General features: G+C 49.4%; 2 protein-coding genes across 5 annotated transcripts in view; both read right to left on the bottom strand.

Moving 5' to 3' along the window:
* Positions 1–638: 638 nt before the first annotated feature.
* Positions 639–5,080, bottom strand: LOC116445838 (keratin-associated protein 16-1-like). Its single transcript, XM_032112881.1, has 2 exons — positions 2,931–5,080; positions 639–784 (listed from the first exon to the last, which is right to left on the bottom strand). The coding sequence occupies exon 1, from the start codon at positions 4,815–4,817 to the stop codon at positions 3,051–3,053; it is 1,767 nt and encodes a 588-aa protein (XP_031968772.1). The 5' UTR covers positions 4,818–5,080; the 3' UTR covers positions 639–784; positions 2,931–3,050.
* Positions 1,211–27,710, bottom strand: part of PLCB2 (phospholipase C beta 2) — a 42,850-nt gene continuing 16,350 nt past the window's right edge. For 2 of the 4 annotated variants that reach the window (XM_032112873.1, XM_032112871.1), the window contains exons 4-32: positions 24,641–24,781; positions 23,888–23,967; positions 23,543–23,596; positions 21,437–21,512; positions 20,978–21,078; positions 20,500–20,666; positions 20,163–20,309; positions 19,837–19,994; positions 17,865–17,947; positions 17,410–17,494; positions 16,090–16,261; positions 15,231–15,328; positions 14,439–14,535; positions 14,233–14,317; positions 13,829–13,953; positions 12,743–12,897; positions 12,221–12,385; positions 11,152–11,251; positions 10,780–10,884; positions 9,754–9,839; positions 9,570–9,666; positions 9,347–9,400; positions 8,636–8,846; positions 8,266–8,437; positions 7,180–7,256; positions 5,439–5,534; positions 5,091–5,148; positions 2,427–2,513; positions 1,211–2,205 (exon numbers count right to left, since the gene is read on the bottom strand). In XM_032112873.1, the coding sequence (XP_031968764.1) occupies positions 1,933–2,205; positions 2,427–2,513; positions 5,091–5,148; positions 5,439–5,534; positions 7,180–7,256; positions 8,266–8,437; positions 8,636–8,846; positions 9,347–9,400; positions 9,570–9,666; positions 9,754–9,839; positions 10,780–10,884; positions 11,152–11,251; positions 12,221–12,385; positions 12,743–12,897; positions 13,829–13,953; positions 14,233–14,317; positions 14,439–14,535; positions 15,231–15,328; positions 16,090–16,261; positions 17,410–17,494; positions 17,865–17,947; positions 19,837–19,994; positions 20,163–20,309; positions 20,500–20,666; positions 20,978–21,078; positions 21,437–21,512; positions 23,543–23,596; positions 23,888–23,967; positions 24,641–24,781 (3,405 nt within the window). In that variant the 3' untranslated portion in view covers positions 1,211–1,932. Of the gene's footprint in view, positions 2,206–2,426; positions 2,514–5,090; positions 5,149–5,438; positions 5,535–7,179; positions 7,257–8,265; positions 8,438–8,635; positions 8,847–9,346; positions 9,472–9,569; positions 9,667–9,753; positions 9,840–10,779; positions 10,885–11,151; positions 11,252–12,220; positions 12,386–12,742; positions 12,898–13,828; positions 13,954–14,232; positions 14,318–14,438; positions 14,536–15,230; positions 15,383–16,089; positions 16,262–17,409; positions 17,495–17,864; positions 17,948–19,836; positions 19,995–20,162; positions 20,310–20,499; positions 20,667–20,977; positions 21,079–21,436; positions 21,513–23,542; positions 23,597–23,887; positions 23,968–24,640; positions 24,782–27,710 lie in introns of those variants that run through there. The other 2 variants (XM_032112874.1, XM_032112875.1) reach the window with 2 other exon arrangements.

Here is a 27,710-nt window from a genome sequence, read left to right as displayed (position 1 = left end):
CCTGTGAGAATGAACCTGGCCAACCTGACTTGGAGTGTTTGTCCTGTTGTGTGCCAGGTGGAGGGACAGAGTGGGTCCTGTCTGTCACTGCCACTGTCCCTGTGCAACATGATCTTCTTCAGGTTGTGGCACTGGGGGAAGGAAAACTCCTGAGAACCCCAGCCCTGCTGTTGTGTCCTGGCTTTCCATGCGTGTCTCTCTGACTCAGGTTTATTCTGAGATTCATTTCCAGAGAGGGTTTGAGGGAAAAACCCAACCCTTGGAGCTTCAGCAGTGTGTAGAGAGGGGCCACCCCGTGCCCACCTTCTGGTCTGATACTGGCATCTGGGTTCCCTCCAGGGAGAGATGGTACATATTTTCCTTTAAAATAATCTCTAAAAAGCTCCGCTGGAGGGGTTTGAGTGGCCAAAGCTGGTGACACACTGGTGTAGGATGCAGGGCTCAGTGCCTCTGTGCTCTGGTATGGAACTGCCAGCGTTGCCTCTGGATTTAAGGTAAAATCTCCAACTGCTCCCTGGCTGCAGTTGGACCTTGCTGGGATGTTTGTCCTCTGGTGAGGAAGGGCCTCAAACACCACAGAGAGAGAGAGACAAGTGCACAGACAAGCACAAAGGGGTGTGGACTCACAGACAGTCACACACACAGGGACAAACACCCAGGGACCTGGACACACAGAGAACAGAGATACAGAGCCACACCCACACAGGGACACACACATGCACTCAGCCACACAGACCCACAGGCACTGGGACAGAGATATGGACAGACACATGGACACACACACCTGGATACAGAGACACAGACATGCAGACACACACATGCTCACAGACATGGACACATAGAGCTGCATGGATACCAAGACAGACATGCACACACACTCAGGCACAGAGGAATACACGTGGACACAACACAGCTGGGTTGATGGACACAGACAGACACAATCCCACGTGACATACACACACACATGTGGACATACAGACATAAAGGGACAGACGGACACCCAGACACACAAACATGGACACACCCAGACATACACATCCATACCTGGACATATGAACACAGGGGCACAAATGGACAGAGGGACACACAGGGACACGGATACACCTGGACACTGCCACTGAGACACACACACACCTACACTGTCACAAACATGGGCAAACACACACACACACACACACTAACTGCAGCTAAGTAACAAGTTACCCAGTTGTTTAAGAAGAGCAATTTTTAATTTTTTTTAGAAAATAAATAGCTCAGAAATGTACAATCCATAATTCCAGTACTCTGGTGACACCACAGGGGCAATGTACACTCGTGTTGGGTGTTCAGACTAGGCTTGGAACATGCTGTCTCATACCTGCTTGAGCTGGAGTTTGGTTTGTTTTATAGCAGCATTTGGAATTGTTTATTAATGCAGCTTCAGGTGTAACTGTTATCCTGTAGCACACACAGCCCGGTCTGGTTTGCTGTGATTGAGCCCACTTTCCACCCCCACCCCCCCTGTGGTGTCCCTTTGTAGAACTGTTTAAGGGGTTGTGTTTGGTTTCAATGAACCGTGTGCAAGATGTTAGGAGGGCTGGACTGATGTGAAGGGATGCATGTGAGGAATGATGAGGGAACTGACTCTAAAAACTGGTCTGAATGCAAAGTAAATATTCCTGTAGCTGCTGCTATGCTGCCAACAGCGAGCTGCTCTGCAGGTACAGGCCCTTTCCCACTGCTGAAATACCTCAGAGCTCAGGCTGGGGAAGACAGAGAGGGGAGTACTCTGAAGGGTGAGCTCTCCAGACTACTTCCAGCTATCTGGGATAATGTAATACATTCCTGAAGGATTTCAGGAGCTCCCCAGAATAGAACAGGAGAGTAGTAGTTTGTGAAGCTGGTTGTTACTTCACCATATACTTTCTTGCAATGAACAAGTAAGGAAGGGACTCAGAATATGCTCTCTTCTATCTCTACATCCATTCCAGCTCCCAAGGGCTCAGTCATTGCCAATGTAAGCCTGGACACCTCTGCCACTGGGATGTTTGCTTCCAGTTGGTCTGTAGAGCCTTGTTCTCCCTCAGGAATGCTCTGACCTGCTCTCCTCCCAGTCTGTGACTCTCCAGGAAAGCTGGCTTTGGTGTAGTTCTTCACCATCTCCTGAACCTCCATGTTCAGAGCTCTCAACTTCTCCTCGTATTCCACCTGTACCTGCTGCTGGAGCTGCAAATGGAGAATCATGTCATTCCCACACACTGGAGCCAAGCAGAGAGACCAAGAGCTCTGGGATGAGCTGTTGGTGCTTCTGGGCTCTGTGTGGGCCCCTCATCCACTTTCTCACCCCCTGGGAGGGGGTGGGCTGAGGGTGGCAATAAAGATTGATTCTCTGGGGGTTTGGACTTGCTGTGCCAAGGAATAGCCCTGACCCGAAACGTTGTCCTTACCTGGCTTTCTCTCTCCTTGATGGACTGGAGACTTGCTGCCTGCTTCTCCTCCAGTTTCTGCTGGAACCTGCCAGTCTTCTCTGTCACCTTCAAAAAGAATAAATTAACCCCCTTCAGGTTCCAGTTTTATAAGCAAGGGCTTAGGAGAGCCTGAGCTCAGCCCAGCAGGGCAGGCCTGGAGCAGCAGCCACACCCCAGCCTGGATTCAGAGACACCATGACAGCCTGGCAGGTGAGCACACGCGGACATGTGGGACATAGGGATATGGACACAGACATACAGGGACACAGACAGATGTACACAGATAGGCAGATGTGCATAAAGACAGACACCTGGACACACACAGGCACAGGGATACAAGTACTCACATAAAGCCACTTGGGTACAGGCATACATGGACACAGACCCAGACACCTGGCTGTAGACACACACGGACAGACAGTCACAAGGACACTGAGGGAGATGGACACAGACACCCGTGGCCACATGCTCACACAAGGACACAGACATGGACATAGACACCAACATGCTCATGTAAATGGACACAGATACGGACACACCAATCTGGATGGACACGCAGAGACAGACACACAACTGGATACAAACACGGAGAAACACAGATGCTCACACCTGGACATGCACCCCTGGAGCCAGACACACACACCCCTGATATACAGACAAATGAACAGAGAGGGACACAGACACAGGACATGGACGCACATGGATACAGACACAACAGGGACACATGGACACAAGCAGACACATAGGCATGGACCCAGGCAGACATGGACACACACATGGCCATACACACACGGCCATACACACAAACAATGGCAGACACATGGATAAACACAGACACAAATGGACACACTGACACAAGGACAAACACAGAGATGGACACAGACACGGACGCATAGACCCACACTGATGCACATGGACACACACGAACACAGGCAGACCTGTGGACAGATACAGATGTAGACAAACGGACACACACACTGACACAGGCAGACATGGATACACACATAGGCACACATGGACACAGACACACAGAGGCAGACACGTGGATGCACATGTGGATGTACATGCACACACATGCCTAGGCAGAGGCGAAGGGACATGCGGACAGCTGGATACAGCCATATGGACACACCTGGACATGGGGACACAGGCAGAGACACATGGGCACAGATGTGGACAGACAGACACACGTAGACACATGGACGTGCATGGACACAAAGACACATGAACATAGACTCGGGCACAGGCACACAGAAATACACACAGACACACACATAGACACACAGACTCCCACAAGAAAATGGACATAGATGCACACAGACCTGGACACACACTCACAGAAGGACATGGACAGAGATGGACACAGGCACCTGGACATGGACAGACACAGACTGTCTGGACAAAGAGGGACATAGACATGGGGACACACACAAGGACACAGCTAGAGATAGACAGGGACAGACACATAGGGACACAGTCACAAGGCCACTGATGGAGGTGGATACAGACACCTGGACACACCCACCCATGGACAGATACAGACAGATGGACACCCAGACATGGAGACACACACAGGAACACACACACACACCCCCTAGCACAGGCACACAAAGACGCTCCTGAGCACAAGGACAGACAAACATGGACACAGACACAAAGGCTCTCAAAGACACAGGGACACACAGAAACAGACACCTGCATGGACATAGGAACAGAAGGACATGTAGACACACAGACATGCAGGGACACAGACACCCCCACACCTGGACACATGGACAGATACACACAGCACACAACAACAGACACCTGGTCACAGGGACACACACAGATATAGACATAGATGGACAAACAAGCATACATGGATAGACACACACAAGGACACAGACTCCTGGACATAGAGACACATGGACACACAGATACAGACACACATGCACACTCGGATGCATGGATGCACACAGACACAAAGTATCTCTGACACAGGGATACATGGAGACACAAACACACGGACATAGACACATGGACAGGCACAGATGGACTCACACAAGGACACACACACAGACATACATGGACACAGGGACAAATGCATAAGATACACAGACATGCATGGACACAAAGACACCTGGACATAGATGGGCATGCAGATACACACAGGGACATACAGACACAGGGACACAGGCAAATGAACACACAGACAAAAAGGGGCAGGTACACATGGACACAGACACACAGGTGGACACAGACATACAAACATGGACACATGTGAACATAGAAACATACAAACAGGGACACACACATGGATTCAACACAGAGACATGGAGAGACACACAGAGATATGGACAAACAGACACAGCTGGACAAATAGCCCCACATGGTTCAGACACACACAGACATGGATGGACATGTGGACTCACATGCCAACACTCACTGAGGGACACTCACTGACAGACACAGACTCAGCATTGTCTGGCACCGAGTCTCCAAAGGGCAGAGCTGGGGTCCTTGAGGTGTCTCTCCTCCTGCCAGGCTTTCCCGTTGTTCCCAAGCCGTGGGTTACAAATGCCCCAGACACGCTGACCAAGCTCTCCCTGATACCCCCTTGCAGAACCCAGAGCCACTGGGGCAGCCTGATCCCACAGAACTCACCCGTTTGACTGTCTGCACCACTTCCTGAATGTGGGAGTTGTTAATTTCTTTCTTCAACCTTTAAAGGAAAGTATAAAACCCTGTAAAATCCAGCTGTTGTTCTTCCATAAAACCCATCTGTCAGTACTGATCAGTGCCATACTGATCAACAGGCATGTTACATGCCCACGCTGTCCTGCCACAGGGAGAAGCTGCTGTAATTTTAGGCAGGACAAATAAAGCACCACTCAAATTTGGCTGAGCCATAAGGCAAATAACTGGATGCAAAATTCTACTTTTTCAGCTTCCAAGTCAGCAGGAGACCCTGCATCCTGCACAGACAGAGCCCAGGAACATCCACTCCCACACCTCTCCTGAGCAGCCTTGTCACTGGTACTCCTCAGCATGGCCTGGACCCGCTCCATTCTCTTTGCCTCCATCCGCTTCTTAATGTCTTTAATGTTGCTGTGGAGAGAAGAGAGGAGATACAGGCCTGGTTACAGCCCCAGCCAGCAGAGCCATCCTCCATCCACAGCTCTCTGGAGCACTCCGCTGTCCAGAAACACCAAGTGTACGAGACTGTGCAGCAGAAGGCCTGGAGTCTTAAGGATATTTTAACTCCTGAGTCAGGACATGTCCTGCCCCAGCAGTGGAGGCAGCACATGCTAAAAGCAAGGGTGAGAAAGAACAAGCATACAGGAAATTTTCCCTCCTCCACCTTCCCAGTTTCCAGTCTATCCTTCAGTATCTGTGCATGTATCATGTTCCATGATGTCACTCATACTTTGGAGTTTACCTCTACTTTTGGATTTCATAGCTCCTTGCCCTGAGAGGAACAGTACTTAATTTACATACAATGTGACAGAGGCACCTGAGACAGTCACTGGGCGTCCCACCCTTCTTTCCTATGAGAAACAGTGAGCAATCACTTCCCTCTTCTCTTGCAGACCATTCATGATTTACACATTCCTGTCACATTCCCTCAAACATCTGTTCTCCTAGCTGTCCCATTTAATTCCTTTTTGTGCACAAATTCCTCCTCAGTGCTGGCTGTTCTTCTTGCTCTTTCAAAGACTTTTTTGTTTGAAATGGCACACTGAAAAGGGGACAGCTCTATACAGACACATCCAGTGGCACAAGACTGACTCAATCTTTTTTTTTTCCCCCTCTACCATTCCCAAAATCCTGTTTGCCACTTTGGCCACTGCAGACCTGGGAATGAAGAGCATCCACAACAGCTGAAGATCTCTTACCTGAGTGCCAACACCAGTGCACAGCTGGGCTATGGCCAGGGTTTTCAATTCAGATTATTTTATATTTATTCTTGCTGAACTGAACTGCCATTTTGTTGCCTGTTGCTCCAGATCTTGAAAACCTTCTGGAGCTTCTCCCAGCCAGCTGCAGATGTGACTGTACTAATGACATCCTACTGTCAGCAAACCATTATCTGGCTAATCACCTGCTTCCTTCAACTTGCCTGAATATACTGAATAGCTGAGAAAAGAGACTCTGGCTTGGGACAGGACACAGAAAGAGGGAGTTTTATCTGAATTCACAACTAAATACTGAGAGAGGATTTAATGGGAAGGAGCAATGAGTAAGGATTTTAGCTTCAGGACAAAACTCCTGCAAGAACAAATGGATACATGTCTGGCTAGAAACTAGTCAATTGATTCTGCCAGTTTGTTTAAACACTGGAGCCAAAATGCTCAATTCACTTAGAGGATGGAGCAGATCAGTCCCTTGAAGGGATTAATGTGAGGTCCTGACTGCAAGAGACAGAGGTGGCAGCCAGGGACCAGCAGTGCTATTTCCTATCCTTCCCCATCAGTGGCTCCAGGCTGCTCACTGCAGATGGAACACTGTATCCTGCTTGGCATCTCGTGGCAGGAACGCTGTTCTGGGGAATCACAAGAGGCATCTTCCCCCCATACCACTGGGTGAGATTCCATGTTACATCCCCCTGCTTCCATTTCTTGCCAAAGGGAAAAAAAGGCTTCTCTTCTCCCACCCTCACTCCCTGGCTGCAGAGCAGAGCTTTGAGATCCAGCAGGAAGTGCTGGCCTGGAGCAGAACTGGGCATTATTTGGGATTCCACTGCCATGTTTACCTTTCTGACGTGTCCCTCAGCACCCGCAGCTCAGCTGCCTGCTTCTCCTTAGCCAGCTCCAGGATCCTGGCAACTTGCTGTTCAAGGGATGGACACAAGACCAAAAGGGAACAAAACCAGGATGAGACACTGCCCCCCATCTGTATCCAGTTGCACCCAAGTCAGCTGTACACCTCCCTGCATTGAATTCCAGGAGCCACAAATTCTGAATCCATGAGGCTCGGTGTGAACACTGGCACAGCAGTGAGCTCAGCTGTACACACAGGCCCCACTGTGCCAGTGGAGTGACACTTGTGAGACAGGAAGGTTTCATCCCTGGCTCCTCTCCCAGGTAAGAAGCCTGATTCCCAGGTGAGCCAGTGCCCAAGTGTTATTTTCCCTTCAGGGTTGCAGAGTTTGCAAGGAGCTTGTGAAGCCTAAGGTGCACCAGGGAACTGAAGATTTAAGGTGTATCGGTGCAAATTCCTGCAGAAAACACTAATGGGAAAAGGCATCCCAAGCCTGGAATCACTCCTCCTTCACTGGAACAGATAGCATATGCTGGATTTACCACCACCACCTATGGCCTGCACTCTGTCCCCAGGCGCCACCACGGCTCCTGCTGGCCTCGGCTGAGCTCAACCTGCAGGACTCCCCTCACCTGGACTCTGACTTCCACCAAGTCAAACAGCAGAAGATGCTCTGATGGTGCCACTGGTGAACCCTCAGCCCACCTCCACATCACCCCAGCTCTCAGGGTTCCTGGGCTCCCAGAGAGGTGGCACCTGGCAATGTGTGAAGCCACTAAGCACATTAACTCTGTGCTAAGCCATCAGAAGAGCTGGAGCAGATGGAGCCTGATGTGCTCCAGGGCAATGCTGCTCTTTTTTTAAAAAACAGCAGACAAAAAAATGTTTCTGCAGGATTTTTAGGGCTTCTAACAAATAAGTTTCATGTCTTCATTCTCAGTTACCTGGCATAGACCTGACAATGCGTGTGCCAGGTGTGTTCTGGGGCCACATTCCCAAGCTCAGCTTAGTGAATAACTTGGGATTTCTTGGGCTGTCCCAGGATACATTTTCAGGTGACAGCCCTCGCAGCCCTCACCTCAGTGGCATGCTGCTCTTTTTTCCTTCGGATCCGATTGTGGTGCTCCTCCCCGAGGCAGATGAGGTCCATCTCCAGCCTCTCCCTCAGCTCCACAAGCCAGCAGTGATCGATGCTCTCTGCTGCTTTTACAGGATTTGCACTGGTACCAGCATCACTTGGGGTCACACTCCTGCAGAGAAGAATCAGGGCCCATGCTGCTTCTCGCCATGCCAGTATAATCCCAACCTTCCCACCTGCCCTCAGTGGGAACAACCCCCCTGGGTTGCAGATACCTGCACTGCTCCATCTTCCTGCAGAGAAGGGGAGCCCATGTTTCCCTGGGGATCCTTGTTTTGGTTTGGGAAAGTGACCCCTGGGCTGTGGTTACCTCTTCTTCTGGGTTTTCCTTGTGCGTATCGTCCTTTTCTTGCCCCCAGGACAGGCCAGCTCGGAAAAGAGTGCAGAGTATTTCTGCAGCAGCTCCTCCCTCTGTTTGCTTCCCTTCTGCTCCAGCTCCCTCAGTTCCTTCTCCTGCCTCTTCAGCAGCTTCAGGAAGCGCTTCTTCTGCTGCAGCTCAGCAAGGCTGATTGTCTCAGGCTCTGAAACACAAAATAAAAAGGCTAAGCAGGGCCAGCTCCTTCCCAAGGCTTGGAGTGAGGAAACTGGAGCATACAGCTCCAACACATGTCCCTAATCACCACATCCACACCAGAGCCCCCTCTGCTCCACACCATGGCATGCCTCTCCCCAGGTACATATTCTGTCCTGGGGAACACTTTCGTTTAGGAATAACTTCTAAAAAAGCAATGTACATGACAGTTACTTGCCAACATATCCTGAGTGAAACAGGTTTCCCCTTGTACCTTCAATTTGGTTTTGAGGCACAATTAGGCCCCATGCTTGCAGGAATTGGCATCACACTGCATTCAGACATCCAGGAGCAGGTGAACAACACATTGCACAGGAAGTGCAGATGTGCTGAAGGAAACCTGTCCTTGGGCCCCAAGATTCCTAGGATTTGTCTTTACTGCTGGCTACACCTTGGGAATGTAAGATGACAGGCAGGGCCTCAGCCCACGTGACCAGCACGAGGAGTTACCTGCCATCTGCATCACTTCTAACACAGCTTCATCCTTGGTGAATACTGCTGCTCCTGAAATCCCAAAAGAGGTTCCTGTTAACGTCCCATCTTGGATGTCCAGGTTGGAAATAGCCAGTGGAGAGCTCACCAGAACACAGGCCATGTGAAGAATGTTGGTGTCAGTACAGAAGAAATTAAGCTGCCAAGATTCCTGAATGCTTGAAAACTCTTGGAAACTTACCTGTGGACCCATTAGAGGGAGGAATGCTGGGTTTCCCAGTGGAGCCTGCCACCCCGTTAGTCTCAGCAGATGAGAGGTTTGTCTGTGTGCCAGACCTCTAAAACAAAGAGGTAAATGAAAACTCTGTTATTTCAAGCTGAATCCATGCAAGGTGCTCTAGAGAACAGAACCTGGAAAAACTTACCTCCCCTGAGGCATCCTTGAGCTTCACCAAGCGCTTGTCCTGCAGGTTGAAGAACTTGATGGGATTGGTGAGGGCAATAGTGAGATCTGGAAACAGAGAGAAGGGCTTGGCTTGGACAGCAAACAACTCATCAACTCATCTTCCCTGCCCAGCGCAGGACACTGCGAAGAAGGAATAGTTTGTGTTCTCTGCTTGAAACCAGCCTCTCCCTGACAGCACAAGGGAGGGAGGAAGGGAACTTCCTTCACCTCAATCCCAGCCCAAGGCCATGACTCACAACTTATATTCAGGGCAGTTCTGTGAGGTGATTTTGAGAACTCTGCTCCCAAAATCCAGGGCCAGAGTAAGACTTTTCTCACCTGCACAGCTCCCTGCTCCAATTCCAGTCCAATGTTGTATAAACCTCATCTTTCCTATAAAAATGCGATAAACCCACTTTATCAGGATTTCCCCAGTGAATAAGGTTCATTTATATGAACACAGGGGAGGAGAGAACAAACATAAGAAGTATTCACAAGAGCTCCTGTGGCTGACACTGTTGCACTCTGTGTGGGTTTGGTCGTGACTGTTGATCCCTCCAATAAGGCTTCTGTCTCATCCAGCTGTGACCCTTCTCAAAGGAAGGTCCCCATATCTCAGTACCAGCAAGAACCCTCCTTCTCTTCCAACAGGGAAGAACATCACTCCTAAAATCTCCCATTCTCCACAGCCCCCGAGAGATGTCACCTATTCCCTCAAGGAAACCTCTCCCTGCCTCTGAACGACAGTAGGGCTGAGCCATGCCACACTGGAGCCTGGTACACCTGCACTGCACCTCAGGTGGGAACCAGGCACAGCGGCAGTGGGAGCCTCCATACTCTTCCCAAGGCTGCAAGGCTGTCACAGGATGCTGGCATGTGCTCAAGTCCCACCCTGACAAGGAATTGAGGGCACAGCAGGAAAGCACTTCCCAGGCTGGAAAAATGCTTCTGAATCAGAGTTTGGAGGAGGCCAGAAGCACCCCCTGCGCATTCCAGCGCACCCTACCTGCCCAAGCATCCGGCACGTAGTCCTTGATCTCCAGGAACATAAAGAGGGCGGGCATGGTGAGCGGCATGTTGCTCTCGCTGCGCAGGCACACGTGGTGGTAGCCTGGGGCAGAGAGGAGAGGGAGCTGAGCTGGCAGCATCCTGTCCCTCCCTGTCTCCCTGCTCCAGCAGCCCAAGGCCCTCTTTACAGGAGGGCATGGGGAGTATATCATGGGATAAAGCCAAGGCCATGACAAGATAGATTTAAAGGTTACACTGCCTCAGGCATGGAGATTAAGGAGCAACGTATGCAGCTGTTTGTATCATCTTTATGGCTCCCACTGGACAGGTCTCAAGGGCACAAAAGCTGAAGGAATTTCCACTGATTTACCTGGGTGCATTGCGATGAGGGGAATAATACGCTGGCCAATGAACTTCCCTCCTTCTTCCCAAGCCACAATTTTGAGAGAAGCCAACTCAGGCATCATGATCTAAGGCAAAAGCAGAGTAAGGCACCAGTGTCCTCACTTCTAACTCCTGAAAGCAGCATCCTCCTCCTCCTTCCAACCAACCAATTTCATCTCTTCAAGGATGGCACTGCCTATTTCTGCATCTTGTAATTTAAGGGCACACTTTATTGTAGACAGCTGAATGCCCAGAAACTCCACCAAACGCAGGCTTCTCAGCCTGCCCCGGATCACAGGTTACCTAAAGACAAAACCAGGGCAACAAACCCTCCACACCACTGCTTCCAGGAAGCAACTCACTGGAGAATGGAATGAACCGGGATGGATACTTTAGCAAACATGGTAACATTGCTATAAGGGTTTTTGACTTCCTCCTTTCCTGTTTTCTTGTGCCATAAAATGAACTCAAAATTATTCTGCCAGGAGTGAAGTCTCAGAGTGTTTCTGAAAGGAGAATATTTCAGCCAATTAGGCTGAAAATATCTGTAGCTTCATACTGTGCCTGACAGATTAATTGTGTAATGTGTACTTGACTTAACTTCCCTGTGCCCTACAGCTGGATTGGGGATCACTGAATTCTTGTTGGGGAGAGACAGGGCAGCTTTCTATGTTCTGGCACAACTGGAAACCGGTCGCATTACTGCTCCAGTTTGGCTGTTTCTCACTGACAGTTTAACCATAGACATTCAGTTCCTTTCTGGTGCTGGAAGTTTTCCAAACTGATCGGTCTGAAGAGGGCATCACAGAGGGGAGACTTTGGATGCCTTTTACTTCCAGAACCATTCCCAGCTACCCCTTGTCTGTTCTGGGAAATATTGATGGAGAGTTGTTTTGGATATTGTTGTTTGGATGTTACCTGAGTGTGTCCAAAGCCAGGCCTGATGTCTCCAGAAGGGGGTCCCTTCTGCTGGCACTGACCTCTCCTGAGGCAGTGCTCATGGCCATAAGGAGCTTTAAGGATTCTCTGTCTAAATTACTACCAAATCTTCTCACCTTTTCAAAAACAAAAGCCTCCTCTTTCCACACCGGGTTAATGGAGTTGGCCGTGGAGGTCAGTTTGGTTCTGTGTTTGCGTTTGGCGTCCCTTGGCAGCCCAAGGAGCTCCACTTCCACGTAGGTCTTCACGCTGCGGTCTGAGAGGAACTGACCAGAGAGTACCTGTGAACAACACACACGGAGTTAGAAACTGCTGGGAAGAAAAAAACAGAAGGACCCACGCATTCCTTCTCCCCAAAGTCACTCTCCCACCCCAAAACAGCTTTTCTGCTCCAGCTCTTCTTTTACCTCCACCCCTATTTCTTGCTTCAGCACTTCCTCCCTCCCCACCAGCACAGCCTTGGCTGCCTCTGCACAGCAGATGCTCATTTTCCATTTTCATGTGATTGTGATTAATTTAAAATAGTGACAAGCCTGGGAGTTGCCACAGTAACGCCTTCCCCCAGGACTCCACGGGTTCATGGGGCACTGAGAGTCCCTCTGGGTGACACAGGACAGGGTCCTCCAGGCTGTACTTGCCGTGACAGAGACAGTAGTGGCCACCAGCCCATCGATGTGGTCCACGGAGAAGGGATCAAACTGCTTGTCGGGTCGCCGCATGAACTCGTGCTTGAGCAGGTACCCACACTGCCCGTTGAACTCAAACAGGGCCATGTTCTGCTGCATGGGGACATCTGAGAGCAGAGCAACACAGTGAGACAGGGCTGGGAGGAACAGGCAGCCTGTCTGCTACGAGGGAGCTGAAAGCTGCCGGAAGCTTCCAGCCCCTGCCAGCCCACAGCTCACAAAGCCATCTTGAAAACTAATTAAGCCTCTCAGCACCCTACAGGGAAAAATATTGCAGCAGCTGTTGTAAGGAAGGGAAGTGGTTTGCTTGCACTTGCTCCTTAAGTCATGGGCAGAACTAAATTAAAACCTGCTTTAAGGAGCACCCGCTATTTTTGGGTGGGAATAAGTAAGTGCCTAAGCCCCTCTGCTCCTTCCCCCTTTCATTTTGGGGAGTCCATCTTCTGTCTGACACTTCTGAGGACACTGCCTGGTGGTTTCTGCACCTGCCTGCACTGTGTCATCCTCTTCGGAACCAACCTTGCACTCACTCCCTTTTGTTCCCTATGCTCTATACATAACACAGCCCTCTGAGGAAGGAAGAGAGGTAAGGAACAGCTTTCTCTCAAGGCTTTTCTTTCCTTCTTATGCTGGTTGTGCAGCAAGGAAAGGCCCTTCCTCCCTGTTCAGGTCAAAATCCTGGAAATAATGGCACAGACAGGTCAGTGCTGTGGCCAGATGGAGCTGTGCCTCTGCCTTGTAGAGGTAGCAACTTGGGGGACAGGGGCTGCAGGTGCCCTCATGGATGTGATTCAGTGTGACACTGTGGAACAGGACAGCCAGCGACAGTGCCCAGGCACAGGGTGACAGCAGCCCACGTGTGTGCATACCAGCTCTGTGCTGGGCATGGAAAAGTGCTGTTGGTTTGTGGGAGATAAGTCAGAGGAGAACAGCACTTGGGAAAAGGCAGCAAAGGAAGAGAAGGGGACAAGGAGCACCCAGAGACCAGCACCACTTGACCTAACCTGCTCAGAGGCTGGAGGACACCCTGACACTCACCCATGGTCTGGAAGTTGAGTGCCACCATCTGACAGCCAATATTCCAGAACATCTGGGGCTGGTAATTGGAGGAGTCCATCCGGGTGCCTTTGGGGTAAATGCGGCTCATCTGCCGCTTGTTGTATCTACAGGCTCTATAGGAAGCAAGTCGGGAGAGCTCCTGTTGTGCCCTCGGGCCAGCCCACATATTCCCATTATAAAAACTGTTGGAGCTCTGCTACCAAATGCTCAGAGCCATCCAGACACGACCCCAGAGAGGCCCAGGCTCCTCTTCCATACACTTTCCTCTTAAGGACAAGCATCTGGCAGCCTTGACATTGGCTACAGCAGGATGCATCCTGTCAAGAATCTCCCTCGCACTCCAAGCACCCAGTGGCACTGGAAGAGGGCTGCCAAAAGGATACTCTACAAACTGCATGGGGAACTTGCTCAGTAGATCACAAGCCTTCATCTCGGTGAAGGAAGAGATGACGTAACTCCGGTTCTTCTCTGGAAACAGGAGATGATAAAGCATTTAGGAGCAAGGCACGCCCAGTCCCGTTCCGTGTAGGGGAACGACGGATCCAGGAAGCACTTGGCCTGGATTCCAAAGGGACTGAGCTTGACTTACTGGCAGAGACCTCGAAGGAGTTGAATTTGATGGGCTGTATGTAGTTAACCAAGCTGGACATCTCCTCATAGGCCGTCACTTCCAGGCCAGCTGTGCCCTGAGCAGAAAATGATCCAAAAGGAAACAGATGAAGAGACCTTTCCTGGAGATGAAACAAACTGCACCAGGGCCTCCCAGTCAAAGAGCTCTGGTGGCTGCCCTGACCAGAGTGCTCCAGTTTCTCTGGCTTCTCAGTCCTACAGTTCCATGGCAGGAAGGGGCACAGAATCTCCAGGCAACTGGGCAAAAATGGAACCAAGGCACATGGAGAGGTTCCAGGGAGGATGTACGAAGCCCAGGACCTCTTTGACCCATCATAACATGGAGTCTGGGACAAAGCGGGGATATTGTTTTTCCTTCTCTCCAAAGGATACCAGGGAGATGGAAATGGGAAGTACACTTTTTATTCAAGGGAAATGCTGATCTCCTCCCCCCCCCTTCTGCAGCAGCACTTTCACTAACAACTTCTCAGACCAAGGCTAAGCCTCTCCAACACCCCAAGGCAAACATTATCTCCAAATCATGCAGAGTCAGCAGTAACTCCTCTGCCACATTCTTTATGCTTGCAACAAAAATTCTCTTCTTCAGTTTCTCCTGGAAAAGTTTTGTTGAGTGGCAGATGGAAAGCTCCCAGCAGGTTCATTCCCCTTTGCACCTCTGGTTCATCTCTATTCAACAGGGTGAGGCCCCAGAGAAAAATGGAAGGCAGCAAAAATCCAGACAGAAAAGAAAAAGAACCAACAGTGCCAGCACCTCATCTGACTGCATCTTTTTAATTTCTTCTTCATCCAGGTTTCTGAGCTGTTCATCCTCTTCCTCTGGCTCCTCTTCAGCCACATCACCTGCCCAGACTAAGCACACAGGCCCACATCAGTGGTATGGATCAGCAGGACACAGACAGGACCCTGCAGGTTGATGACAATGAAACACTCTGCCAGACCTCCCTACCAAGTAATGCTGGAACACTGAGGGGAAGAATCCTACAATTTTATTGGCCAAATCCAAATAAACTGGTACACTGAGCACACCCAGGAGACCAAACCATTCCTGCTGCAGGCTTCCCTCACACTCAGGAGTGACAACCACTGGGCTGTTTCTCCTCCAAGATCACACATATTTGTGGGAATAAATGTCCATTTCCAGGTGTTCTGCAGCAGTGCTCACCTTGTCCTCACATGACTTCATGTGCTCTTATCATGACAGGGTCTGTTCTACCACAGGGGCCTTGAGGCCAAGAGGTGACAGGAAGGGAGGAGAGAGGGGCTGAAGGTTTTATGAACCTCCAAGACCCTCACGGTGAAGAACTAGGCTGTGGTGAATTTGTGGTTATCAGAGAGCTACAAGTAATAACAACTTATTCCCCTTCTCTCAACCCAGAAGCCAGCATGTATCAGTGAATCACTAAGGGATGATGGGCAGGGTGTGAACGATTGTCACTTTTGGTTGGACTAAGTGCTCAAAGTATTATGAAGATTTCATTTCTCTTCCAATTTTATGCTGCTGCTTGGGATAACTGATTTAATGACTAGTGCTGTCTCGCCCCAAGCTCATACTGGGTGATTTGGAAGCTTTACCCATCAGTTTTATTAGTCCCACTTCCCTTCAAACATACCAGTATCTTCAGCATCCACAGAGGTTGGCTGCTCAATGGTTTCTGGTTCCACATTCCTCCCTTTCTTCAAAGAGGTCTGCCTCTTCCCAGACATAGATTGATTCTTTTTGTTTTTAATCAAGATTTTCCTTAAGAGATCCTTAGGACTTGGCAGAGGAACTCCTGGCTTCAGCTGCAACAGATAAACTTCATCACAGAGAGAATTCAAACACTCACCTCTCCTGTGCCAGCACAGAGACACATTTCTTACTCACTGTACACCTGATTTCCTCCATCTGCCAGCATATCCCACTAGATTAATGCAGATTTTTCCTAAGATTTCACCTGTGGTTTCAGACCAGCATTTTGCACCTCTCAGGCTCTGCCATGCTGCCTAGCCACCCATCTTGCTAAAAAAACACCTACACGGCCTGAAGGCGTCTGCATACCTCTGGCTTTATATTCCACCTACTTCTCTCATTATCCCAGATCCTCAGTCCCTCATCAGCATTTGGGCCAGATTTAAACACTGCCTGCAGCAGATTTAAAAAAAGATCCCAGAGGAGGTGGCTCAAGACAAGGACATGTGACAGACTGCACAGACAGCAAAGGCCTGTTAATAGCTTAGCTGATCCCTTGAACTGTTCCCCGCCTCATCCCTCTGTTCCTATTGCCTGGACATGGGGCTGGACAGTGGGCAGCTGCTGCTGGCTCACTGCTACTTACCAGCTCTTCTTTGGGTCTCAGTACTTTCAAACAGATGCTTGGGCCAGCTGTCCCTCCTCTACACACCCCAAGGACCTGCCTCATGCCCTGCAGAACACAGGCCCTGCTCAGATGTTCAAAACCATGTCCCCTGGCAGGGCAGCTGTGACACCAACATGATCAGGGAGCACCAAAGGTGTCACTGGTCCCACAGAAATACCTATTGTACAGGTAAGATGAAGACTGGGGTCAAGCAGATGGGGAGATTTCCTCAGTTATTTCAAGCACATGGCACTGACCTGCCCACCTATGCCTGGAAGGGAACATTTCCAGGCTAGAAGCAGGATTAGGCCCTTGCTCCCATTTCCAAGTGCTGGCAGACAGAGCTGGACCAGTGCCATGTACAGAACACACCTGGAATCACTGGTACATCCTGGCCAGCCAGAGCTCAGTGCCCAGAGCCTGTGGGGTGATAGTGTTAAACCAGAAAACCTCTGTGACAGAGTCTTCCACCCATCCCTATGAACCAGGATCCATGTCCATGGCATTGCGCTCTTGTGGCACCTCCCAACACCAGAGTGACCAAGTTTTCCAGAAAGGCCTCCCCAGTGCCCTCCTGCCCCAGCTCCCTCGTACCGGGTACTTCTCCAGCGGCTCTGTCAGCAGCATGTCTCCAAAAATGGTTCGGCAGTACTCGGCCATCTTTGCCTGCTGCTTGGGCCTAGGAGAGATTAGGCAGGAATGAAGAGGAAAGCAAATGCCCAAATCCAGAGTTTGGCATGAACAACCACCTCGAGATCCATGTCCTCCACCCACAAAACCATCTCAGCTATGCAGATGTTGAGGTCCCATTCCCAAGCCAACTCCCATGCTCATACTCTGTAACTCCAAGGTAAAAGCCTGCACAACTGTGATCATTCCACTCTGCAGGTTAAGGCTCATCTTTCAGCTCTAACCCACCTCCAGTTGCTTCAGAAACCTCAATTAATGCTTCACTTCAGCTCAGCACTTGCCTAAAACCCAACAGCCCATGCCAGTGTATTTTCTGCTCTGGACACAGCAGGCAATTCTCCCAATCACCAGATACTCACGAGTCCACGTGGTTCTCGAAGGACAGGATCACAGGGTATGGAGATGTTTTAAAAGCACTTTCTGCAATGGCCTCGATGGCATCCTGAAGGAGAGGCCATGGTCAGAGAGAAGCTCAGCACTCAAGAACAGACACACAGCTGACCTCCCACTGAACGGACTCCAAAATTGTCTCTCAGGAGCTCCTTTCAAAGTCACTGAACTTCTCCCAGTAAGAAGGTGAGAAGTGTCATCTTTTTCACACCTGCCCAGATTCCCAGCTCCAGGGGATCCATGCTGAGCTAAACTCAACAGCTTGCAACAACACAAAGCTGAAGATACAAGAAGGCGAGTTTTTGGTCTTGCTGCATAGGTCAGTGTACACATCACTGCATGTGAGAGCATCTGGCCAGAAGGACAAAGCCCTGCCTGAAGCACCTTGAACTGGCACAGGAAGGTGTGTGCAGCACCAGATTAAACCACTGCAAACTCTATCCATACTTACCTCTGAACCTGCCCAATTTTCTGTCATTATAAGCAGCATTTTCTGCTGCTTATAAAGCCCTTTTGCCTGGCAGCAGAGAGAGATGGAGTGTTCAGTCACCAGCTGTGCTGACATTTCAAATGCAAATACCATGGAAACCTTCTCAGCATTAATGATGTAAGAAAAAATATTAATATTTTCCCCAAGCCCCTGTTAAACTGCCACAAACTTTTCACTATTTTCCTTTCTGGTGCTGCTAATTGGTAAAGAAGTACCATTTGTTCCTTTGCAATTACAGTCCCCTGATCATCCCAAATCATGGATCAGCCATGACCTCAGCAGGAGGGTGGCTGCTCCTCTATGGACCACTGGGAGTCTGTCACAGAAGCCTCAAGGCTCTGAGGAGAAGCCTCAGACAATGCTACTAAAAGGCCACAGGAATTGCAGGAGAAGGAAGGACTATGTGTTATGTAAAATCAAAACCCAGCACATGCTGTGTTAGCAGGTTATAATTTCCTTGAGGACTGGTCCCAGCTTTCAGCAGAACTCTGCAATTACAGCAGCTACAAATGCCATTATTGCTGTTCTATCTGCAGTGAACTGCTGTGCAAAAAGCAGCAGTGATACCACAAGGCTTTGGAAATTACTGAGTCTGAGGATGACAATACCTCTGAGATTAAGGACTGGTTTGGTTGGTTGCTTCCTCCCCCCCCCACCCCTCGCCTAAATATTTTAGTAATAGTGAAGTGTGGGAACTGGGGGAAGATACAGAAGAAAAATACAGAGCTGGGAAAAACAATCTAAAGAGCCTCTACCTGTTGGCAGCAGCTGTAAAGGAGTGCAGAAAAAAAGTCAGTGTGATGCCTTTATTTGTAACCTGCAAGCTGTGAATAAATGCCCTGTACTGCCTGGCTTTGTGCTGTGCTTCCAAAGCCTGGGAGCTGAATCCTCAGGGAAGCCAGCTGCTCCATAGAACACATTCCAACACTCAGGTCATCAGGAAGGAATTGAACCCTATTCTTCCAAAAGCCTCCACTGGAGGCTGTCAGCCATATAAACCTGCTGCAGACAAGAAGATAAACTCATTTTAACTGTGTGTTTTCCAAAACCCATCCTGTTTGCTCCTCTGATGTGCCTCTATCTATAAATCCATCAGCCTCATGCCACATCCTGTCCATCCATCCTGTGACACAGCCATGTGTACACAGACACCTCTGCTCAGCCATCTCTCCGTGGCTTCTGCCTGACTTCCCACATTTCCCTCATTCATTCATCCATCTTCATCCAGGTATCAACCTCTCTGCTATTCCTCCCATACCAAAAATGTACAAACTCCAACCTAGTGCTTATCTGTTCGCTTTTCCTTCTACCCACACATTCATTCACTTATCACCTCGCCATCAATCTTTTCCTTTCAAACATCTTTGCCCTCAGCCCATCCCTCTGGCTCCCTCAGCAATCAGTCTAAAAGCAGGCAGGGGAAAACATCCATGGAGAAAGCTCTTCCCTACCTTGAAGAGGATCTCAGTTGTCATGGTGAAGCCGTGGGTGATGATGGGCTCCTCGTCCGGGGGCCGGCCCTTCCAGCAGTCCAGCTCCACGCAGCGGCAGCCGGACAGGAGTGTCTGGCGGTACATTTCGGGAGAGGATGTCCCAGAAAACTGCCCAGCTGCAGGAGAGAAGGTCAGCATTAGCTACTCACACGGGACAGCTCCTGCTCAGTTGCAGGGTGACACTTCTTCCTGTCACACAGCATTTAGAGTCAGCACAGCCCTCAAAACCCGCATGGCGCACACACCTGCCCGGCTGATTGTGCCCTCCCCGATCCTGGCAGTACCTGTCAGATAGGTGTTGTGTGAGGAATTGATGTAGTAGTGCGAGAGGGGCTGGGTCATGTCTTGGTACAGCATCAGCTTGTCCAGCACTATCAGGTTGTTCTCGGGGCCACAGAGGAACCAGACCATCCCCTCTGGAGACAGCTGCCCTGCACAGCAAACACAGCTGTTAATGGTCCCCAAATAGAACAGTTCTGGCGCCTCTTTGGAAGTGCAACACAAGGAGTTGCGGGAACCAGGCTGACTGCTCTCCTGGGAAGCAGGATGGCAGAAGGCATGAGATTTTCTGCTCTTTCATCCCACCCCTACAGCAAGAGCTTTGGGCTGAACAAGACTCACCTCTCTGGATGTTAAACCCGCTAGGCTCATACTTCTCTATCAGGCTCTGCACCTGCTCAGGTTTGGCTGGTGGGAAGAGGATGTCATTGAGGCGAGTGTCACGCTGCTTCTTGTTGATGAACTTTGCCAGGTGCTCTTTGGTCATGTAGGGCTTTGCTTTTAGATGGCTGAAGTGAGAGAATCACAGGGGGGGGGCAGAGGTAAGGCCTGGCAATTACTGAGGAAATCTTTTCACATAGGAGATGTTGATCCTTCCTCAGGCTGATCCTCCCTCTGGGCCCATGTATTTCAGGGTCCTGTAGCACAGTGAGGCCTCATCCTTTTCATTCAGGCTGTGAGTAAAGGCATTAAGTGACCTGGCATCCTGCCCTTCTAAAGCTTACGGCCAGACAAACCACATGGCATTAAATGCCCTCCTTTCTGTCTATCTTTTGCCACAAGAGATCAAGTTCTGGGCTGTGGCTTGAGGGAAACTTACTGTGAGGTAAATATCTCATCAATCTCAGGCCGCGGACACAGATTCATGAGGAACGTCTTGTACACAGGCTCTGGGAAGTCCTCAGGGTTGATAGCATCATTCTGAGAACGCAATGAAGACGTGTTAGGACCACAAACCTGTGACAGCTCTTACCTGTCACTGAACACCCACAGCTCAGCACTTGGCTGTGACAACCCCAGCAAGTGACAGGAACATCTGCCCGGGCGTTGCTGCTCCTTGTACCACACAGGGCAAGTGCTGGAGTCACAAGTGTTACTGAAAGACAGTCAGAACTGATGCCAGCAGGCCAAAGTTAAGGCCTGGCAGTGGTAGAGTAAGGTAAGCAACTGCGAGCATCTCAGCTGATGGTTTTTCACAGCCAAGGGCATCCCAGTCAGGGCAGGGAAAATGATCCTTCTCAAGCTCATGAGACTTCTGGATATCCAGAGAAACCCTTACCTTGCTATTTGGCAGATGACAAGCACTTAATGCTTCTTCCACCCTCTTTTTGTCTGCAGGGAACATCTGAAAAATACTGACCAGACAGGCAAACAAACATCACCATGGAGCAGGAGGAGGTCAGGGGGCTGGAGCTGTGGGCAGTGCAAGACACTCCAAATGCACAGCAAGACAACTGTAAGCATGAACCAGCAAGGACAGACAGGGTTTCTCCAGGGGAGTAACTGAGGGACCGAGTTTGATAAACCTACACAGGAGTTTTTGACTGCTGATTTAAAGCAGAAGTTCTGTATTTCTGCTATGGACTCTGTTAGAGCCCTGTCACTCAAAATCCCTCTCCCACCCTTTCCTACCCCTCTTGGAGGTGCTTCCCATGGTACTGTGGAGAAGCAACAACAACTGAACTTTCCCTCCTCTCAGAACATCCCTGTCAACAGCACCATGGTCTCCTCCATGGATAAATCCAGCCTCAGCTCTGTTAAGCTCCTGGAATCACAGGTGCTCATAGCAAACAGGGGAACAAGGAGTGCCCTGTGCTGCCAGGTGGGAGTGGCTGGGGGGGACTGCAGCAGCTCATGCAAACCCTGCCCTTTGCAAGGCAAAACTGCAGCAGCCTTGGTGTGATTCCAAAGGGATTTACATATTTAAATGGAAAGGCAAATGCTCGTGGAATTTTCAGAATTTTCAGGAGTTTTGAAAGCCTTACATTCACCTGCACCTGGAGATACTGAGTATTTTTATAAACCTGGTTCTTAATATGGACTATTTTATGGTCTGCATTTTTACCATTCTGCAAGAAATGGGCACTGAGGAGAGGTACATCCTGTATCAGATTTTTTTTCTTGCTTGTTTCAGAGGAATAAGCCGGTTCCTCCCTGCAGCAATGCTACCTTGCTTGCATTTTAAAGATGAATTCAAAGCACTCTTCCCTAGTGTGTTATTCATTACAGACCTACACATTTTTAACAGCCCTTTGATGAATACTCTGGTTTCTGACAATGAAATTCTGCTGGTTGGTGGTTTAGAAAACAAATAACAAAAAATGTTTAGTGTTGAATAAAGCTCAGCCCTCCAGGAGCCCATTTAGTCAGCACAGCCCTAATCCAGCACAATTCTACCTTACAACACACCCTGGGGCCTGTGTTTATTTGGGGTGATTAGTGCTCGCCTCTTGTGATGCTGTAACACAGCACAGACCTAGAGCAGAGTGGTTCAAAACTTCCCAAATGCACTGTCTGCAGCTCCTTATTCTTAAAACAAAAGGTAATTTATGGACCCAAAAGGGAATTCAACATGGCAGTGCTGCCTTTTGTCATTCTATGAACTAAATCAACACAGATGAACTGAAGGACCAGCCCTGGAGCAATTTTACTTGGGAAGACACTGAATGGCACAAAATCAATTCCAGATTCATGCCACATAGTGCAGGGGAGAAGAGTTACAGGCTGGGCTTTGCTTCCCATTCTAATGAAAGCCCTACCTGATGCACAAGGCCAAGCTGGGGACAGGGAAGGACAAATCTCCTTCTGTTCTGCTCCTAAACCAGCACTAACACTGGCCCAGAGGCTGCTTCACTCTCATGCACATCCAGAGTGAAGGCTGAGGAACAGAGGAAATGGGGAAGGACTGGAGTGGCCACACAGGGAGAAAGCAGAGAAAAAAAGCAAGGGAGCCCTGCTGCAGGTGAGGTGCAGAGTCCAGCAAAGAGCTCTCCAAATACAGAACTCCTTACAGGAAAGGAAAACAATCCTACACCTCATCCACCTTTCAGCTCAGGTTTGCAAAACAATCTGTGATCAGAATTTTACCAAAGTTACTTCGTTTTGTTGATTTTTTTCTTGGCAACAGCCAGGAAGAGATATCTGTGGCTATTTAAGCCATTTCTTGCTGTAGATGAAGGCCACAAAGTCTCCTTTCCAGACTCAAATTATGTGTCACCTAGGTGCAGCAGGAGCCCTTCCATGGCCTGGACACAGAGGGAAAGTTCTCTGACTCCTAGGTGCAGGAAGAGCGGACAGCTGAAGCTGCTGAGCAACCATCCTCTCACCACTTGCTCTGCGCCTGTAGTCTGACTGAACACACAATAAAACAAATGTCCACACTCACTTCCGGACAGGAATCTTTCCCTCTTCATTCAGTTGCAACTTCAGCTTCACCAGACTGTGAAAAAAAACCCCAAACAAGATTACAAAAATGTATTTGTACAACCATAAGAGATCCTACTAAGTAAGAAGAAAGGAAAACCATGCAATTGGGAAAACAATCTAACAGTGAGCTGAAAATCAGGGTTCTACAGACAATCAGCTTAACCTTGGCATGACCCAGGCCTTGGTCTGGAGGCTTCCAAGGGACCTGGATGCCTAAAAGTTTGTTGGGTTTTTTTTCCCAGTACTGACAGAAAGGGCAGGACACAGATGTTTCAGAGAACAACGTTTCTCAGAAAGGACTTACATTTTCTCTAGGAAGGTGTAACGGGGAGCATTGTACGTGAGGGGATTCCGGGCAATGGCCATAATATCCTCAGCCCAGTCCTGGAACAAACAGGGCAGAGACAGTTGGGCACTATGGAACTGCTCCAAGTAGTCTACAGCAAACACAGAAAGGGCACAGAATCCTGGAATGGTTTGGGTTGGAAGGGACCTTAAAGCTCATCCAGTCCCACCCCCTGCCATGGGCAAGGACAGCTTCCGCTATCCCAGGTTGCTCCAAGCCCCGTTCAACCTGACCTTGGACACCTCCAGGGATCCAGGGGCAGCCACAGCTTCTCTGGGCAACCTGTGGCAGGACCTGCCCATCCTCACAGGGAAGAAATTCTTCTCACATCCACTCAAAATCTACCCTCTTCCAGTTTAAAACCGTTACCCTTTATCCTGTCTGATACTGCTGGGCTTGACTCTCTCACCTTCCTCCTGCCTATAAACACCAGGAGCTGAAACTTTTCCACTTCTCAGCTGCCTATTCATCCATACAAAACACATGAAGGACAACAATGGCCAGTGTTCTACTGGTCCTTCTCCATGCAGGGCAGAAGCTTCTAGAACTACAGAGATACCACACCTGACTGGAACATAAGCCTGCTTATAACCTTGTCAGCAATGCTGACAGAGCTCAGGGTCCTGTCTCCCCCCTCCCCTTTCCTACTCCCCACTGAATGCTCCAATCCTTAGTGGTTCCCAGTGCTTCCATGATCTCAGGCCCCAATACCTTGCAAATATTCTCCTTGTAGGACACAAAGTTATGGAAAGTGAGGTCAACCATGTCAGGGCCAGATACAATCGTCAGGGTCTTCAGCAGGAAGGTGCTGTAAGGGTAATCCAAGTTAAAAACCTCTCGGAGCTTCAGGGACTGCAAAAGAAACAGAACAGAAGGGGGTGACTGGAGAACGAGGGAAAAGTACCCAAAAAAAACCAGACCCCAATATATGCATTGGCCCAAATTCACAGCAAGAATCTCAAGGGTTGCAAAACTGCTTAGTGCAATCCTCCTTTCCTTGGCTTTCCTTATTTTTTATCTTTATTCTGGAGTCTGCATTAGTGGATCCTCCATGAGACAAACCATCATAACTAAGACCCCCGTACAAGTCTGAAAAAGTCAAAGTTGGAGACTGCTCTTAAAAAAATTTCTTCTGAAACTTCAGACTGGACTTGCAGACAAGCAGGGGAGGGTTTGGTCTGCTTGTGCCAGAGGTGTGTAACCAGTTGATTTTATCAAAATACACACGCTAAAAAAGTGTATTAGTGTGACACCATTATGTGTAACCTCCCTCCACGAGAAAGATGGTTTTTGGGACCCCCCGTCACCTCAAAGCTGGGTATTTTCCCTCCAAACCCCATTTCCTGCTGCTGTCAGTTGCTAGTAGTGGTTTTTTCCATAGCAATTCCAGTACCCTACAGCAATGGCTCACCAGAGACTTGTTTTGTTAACTGTAAGGCTCATCCGATTAGTGGTACTTGGATTGCAGCACCATATGAAAGTATTTATAGAATTCTTTAAATTATTCAGCACTTTCTGCATTCCTATGCGTGGTGTCACTAAGACAAGGTATCCAAGGTATCCCAGAGTTTTACTGATGGTGCTATTTATAATGGGAAGATAAAATTTCCTCTCCTAGACTAAAGCACAGCAATCCATTATCTGAAGTGCAGGACAAATCCCTGTCCAAGCAAACAAGGACCTGTCAGAGGACCTGCTCCTTTAGAAACTGGGCAAAATCCACAATCTGGGATTGTTAGAGCAGGTCAGACTTGGAAGTTAAACTGGAGCTGGAACGTGACTGCACCTTCAGGTTTCAGTCTGCACAGTATCACACACACAGTGGCATATACATTTTATAAGGAACTGCAGAATTTCTTCCACTGCAGTTTTCCAAATTTCTGGAGCATGTGCAATTTTGACACATCTGTAGCAAACAGGCATCTTTAAGACAAACAGGATGGGCTGGATTGTAACTCAGGGTCATCTGACTGCTGTCTCTCATTTTGGAAAAGCACCTCTCCAAGGGTGTAACTCTGAAACCTGTTTAATCCCAGAGCATTTGGAGGGAGGGAAGGGAAGGAATATGATTTGCCTGTTTTCTACAAGGGAATTTCTAAAATGGCTCCTTCTTGCCTTGTGAGCCATTTTCCTTCGCAGAACTGAGCACCACCAAACACCCACATCTCGTGGCAACTCCTTGTTGGAGCTCAGCTTTCCAGTGCCAGCGGTAAAGTGTTGGGATTTTAACTCCAAACTTAACTTCATCTTGCAAATGCACCAGCATTTGTTCAGCTCCAGGGCTGTACAGAAGAAGAGGCCCAAACAATGGTGAACTTGTGGTTGTGCTGAGCTCATTTCCTGTATTTGTTATCCGGGGCTCCTCCCAGCCCTTCCTTCTCTGCATGCTGCTCTCTAGCAGACATTCGTCACCTGGCTCTCTCCAGACCTCTCTGTTCAGGCCACGTCCCCAGCAACCCGAGCACTTTTGCCCTTATCCAGGCAATGATGCATCCAACACCCAAGGAAGATGTGGAGAGAGGACAAGAGACCGTGTGCAGGAGCTCGGAATCTGATGCCACATTGTGGCTCTCTCACAACCTGCACTCCTTTAGCACCTTGTGCCACAGCTTCACTCTGGGATTACTTACTGTCACCTTGCAGGTAGCCATAAAGGAAAAATAGGAATTGCTGCACAAAAAGCCGGGCACGCCATGCAAATCAGAAGGGAAACATTTAGCAAATCCCCTTAAAAAAACCAAGCAGAAAACAACCTCCTGGCAGAGTGGCTGAAATATGGAGTCAGCTGGCATTTCACATCCCACCCTCCTGATTTCCCTAAAATCCTCAGCTGTACAGAGATCCCTAGTCCAGAGAGAAGCAAATTCTCATGCAAATATAAACAAATAGAGACAGATGCAGGACAGAGAGGGATGGTCCTTTCTCTGCTTGAAAGGGGGCAGAGCCAACTGACAGTGGGACCTGCTGTGTCACTGTGCCCTGACAGAGCTACATCTTGTGGCACTAGGACAACAAATCTTCTCTTTTGGAGAAGTCTTGTTTGGTTGCTAGGAGGGAAAAAGGAAGCCCCAAGATATTTCCAATGCCTTTGACTCTGAAGGTAACGCTCCTGTCCCCGTTAGCGTTGCTGCTCCATGCTGGAGATGATGGCTGTGGAATGGGGAGCCAAGCATCTCAGGGACACAGGCAGACAAAAATCCACAGTGAAGCACTCAGCTCTCAATGTCTTACCTAAAGGAACTGGAAAATGCAGCAGCTCAGATTCCCAGCCACAGAATAACCCACGGTGTTCTGCAATCCAGCAGGGACACACTGCCAGGGACAGAGAAGACTGTGTGGCCCCAGAGCTCACTGCCCAACGATGGCAGAGGCAGGAGGGCCCAGCACGGCAAAGGCCATCACTCACGTGCTCATTTCCTTGCTCAGCTCCTGCTCCATCATTTATAAATCCTTTGCCAGCCACAGGCTTGTACCTGCCTCTCTCTTGCACACTCACAGATCGGTGGCTCCATATGATCGCTCTCCAGTTGGAGGGCTGGAATTAGACTTAGTTCAACTCCATCCTGGGCTTACAAGTTGCTGAATCCCAATGCCAGAGCTGTTCATCCCCTGTGCTGCAGCAGAATCACTGACCACCCGCAGTGTTAACAGCCCACGGCTCACAGCCCATGGCTCCGAGGGCACTTGATTGTCCTGCATGGTTCCTGAACATTCCCACTGGCTCCAACTTTATTGTCTCAAAACATGATGAGTGAAATACCTCGGTATCATTTTCTCCCTG

This window comes from Corvus moneduloides, chromosome 6, assembly GCF_009650955.1.
Source record: "Corvus moneduloides isolate bCorMon1 chromosome 6, bCorMon1.pri, whole genome shotgun sequence".
In the NCBI taxonomy this organism is placed as follows: Eukaryota; Metazoa; Chordata; class Aves; order Passeriformes; family Corvidae; genus Corvus; species Corvus moneduloides.
Note: the sequence above shows the minus strand (reverse complement) of the source record. Positions and strands in the feature narration are given on the sequence as shown.

What these genes read in the sequence shown, in the direction of transcription:
- LOC116445838 (XM_032112881.1), bottom strand. Translation starts at nt 4,817, where the DNA reads ATGTGGGGCTATTTGTCCAGCTGTGTCTGTTTGTCCATATCTCTGTGT.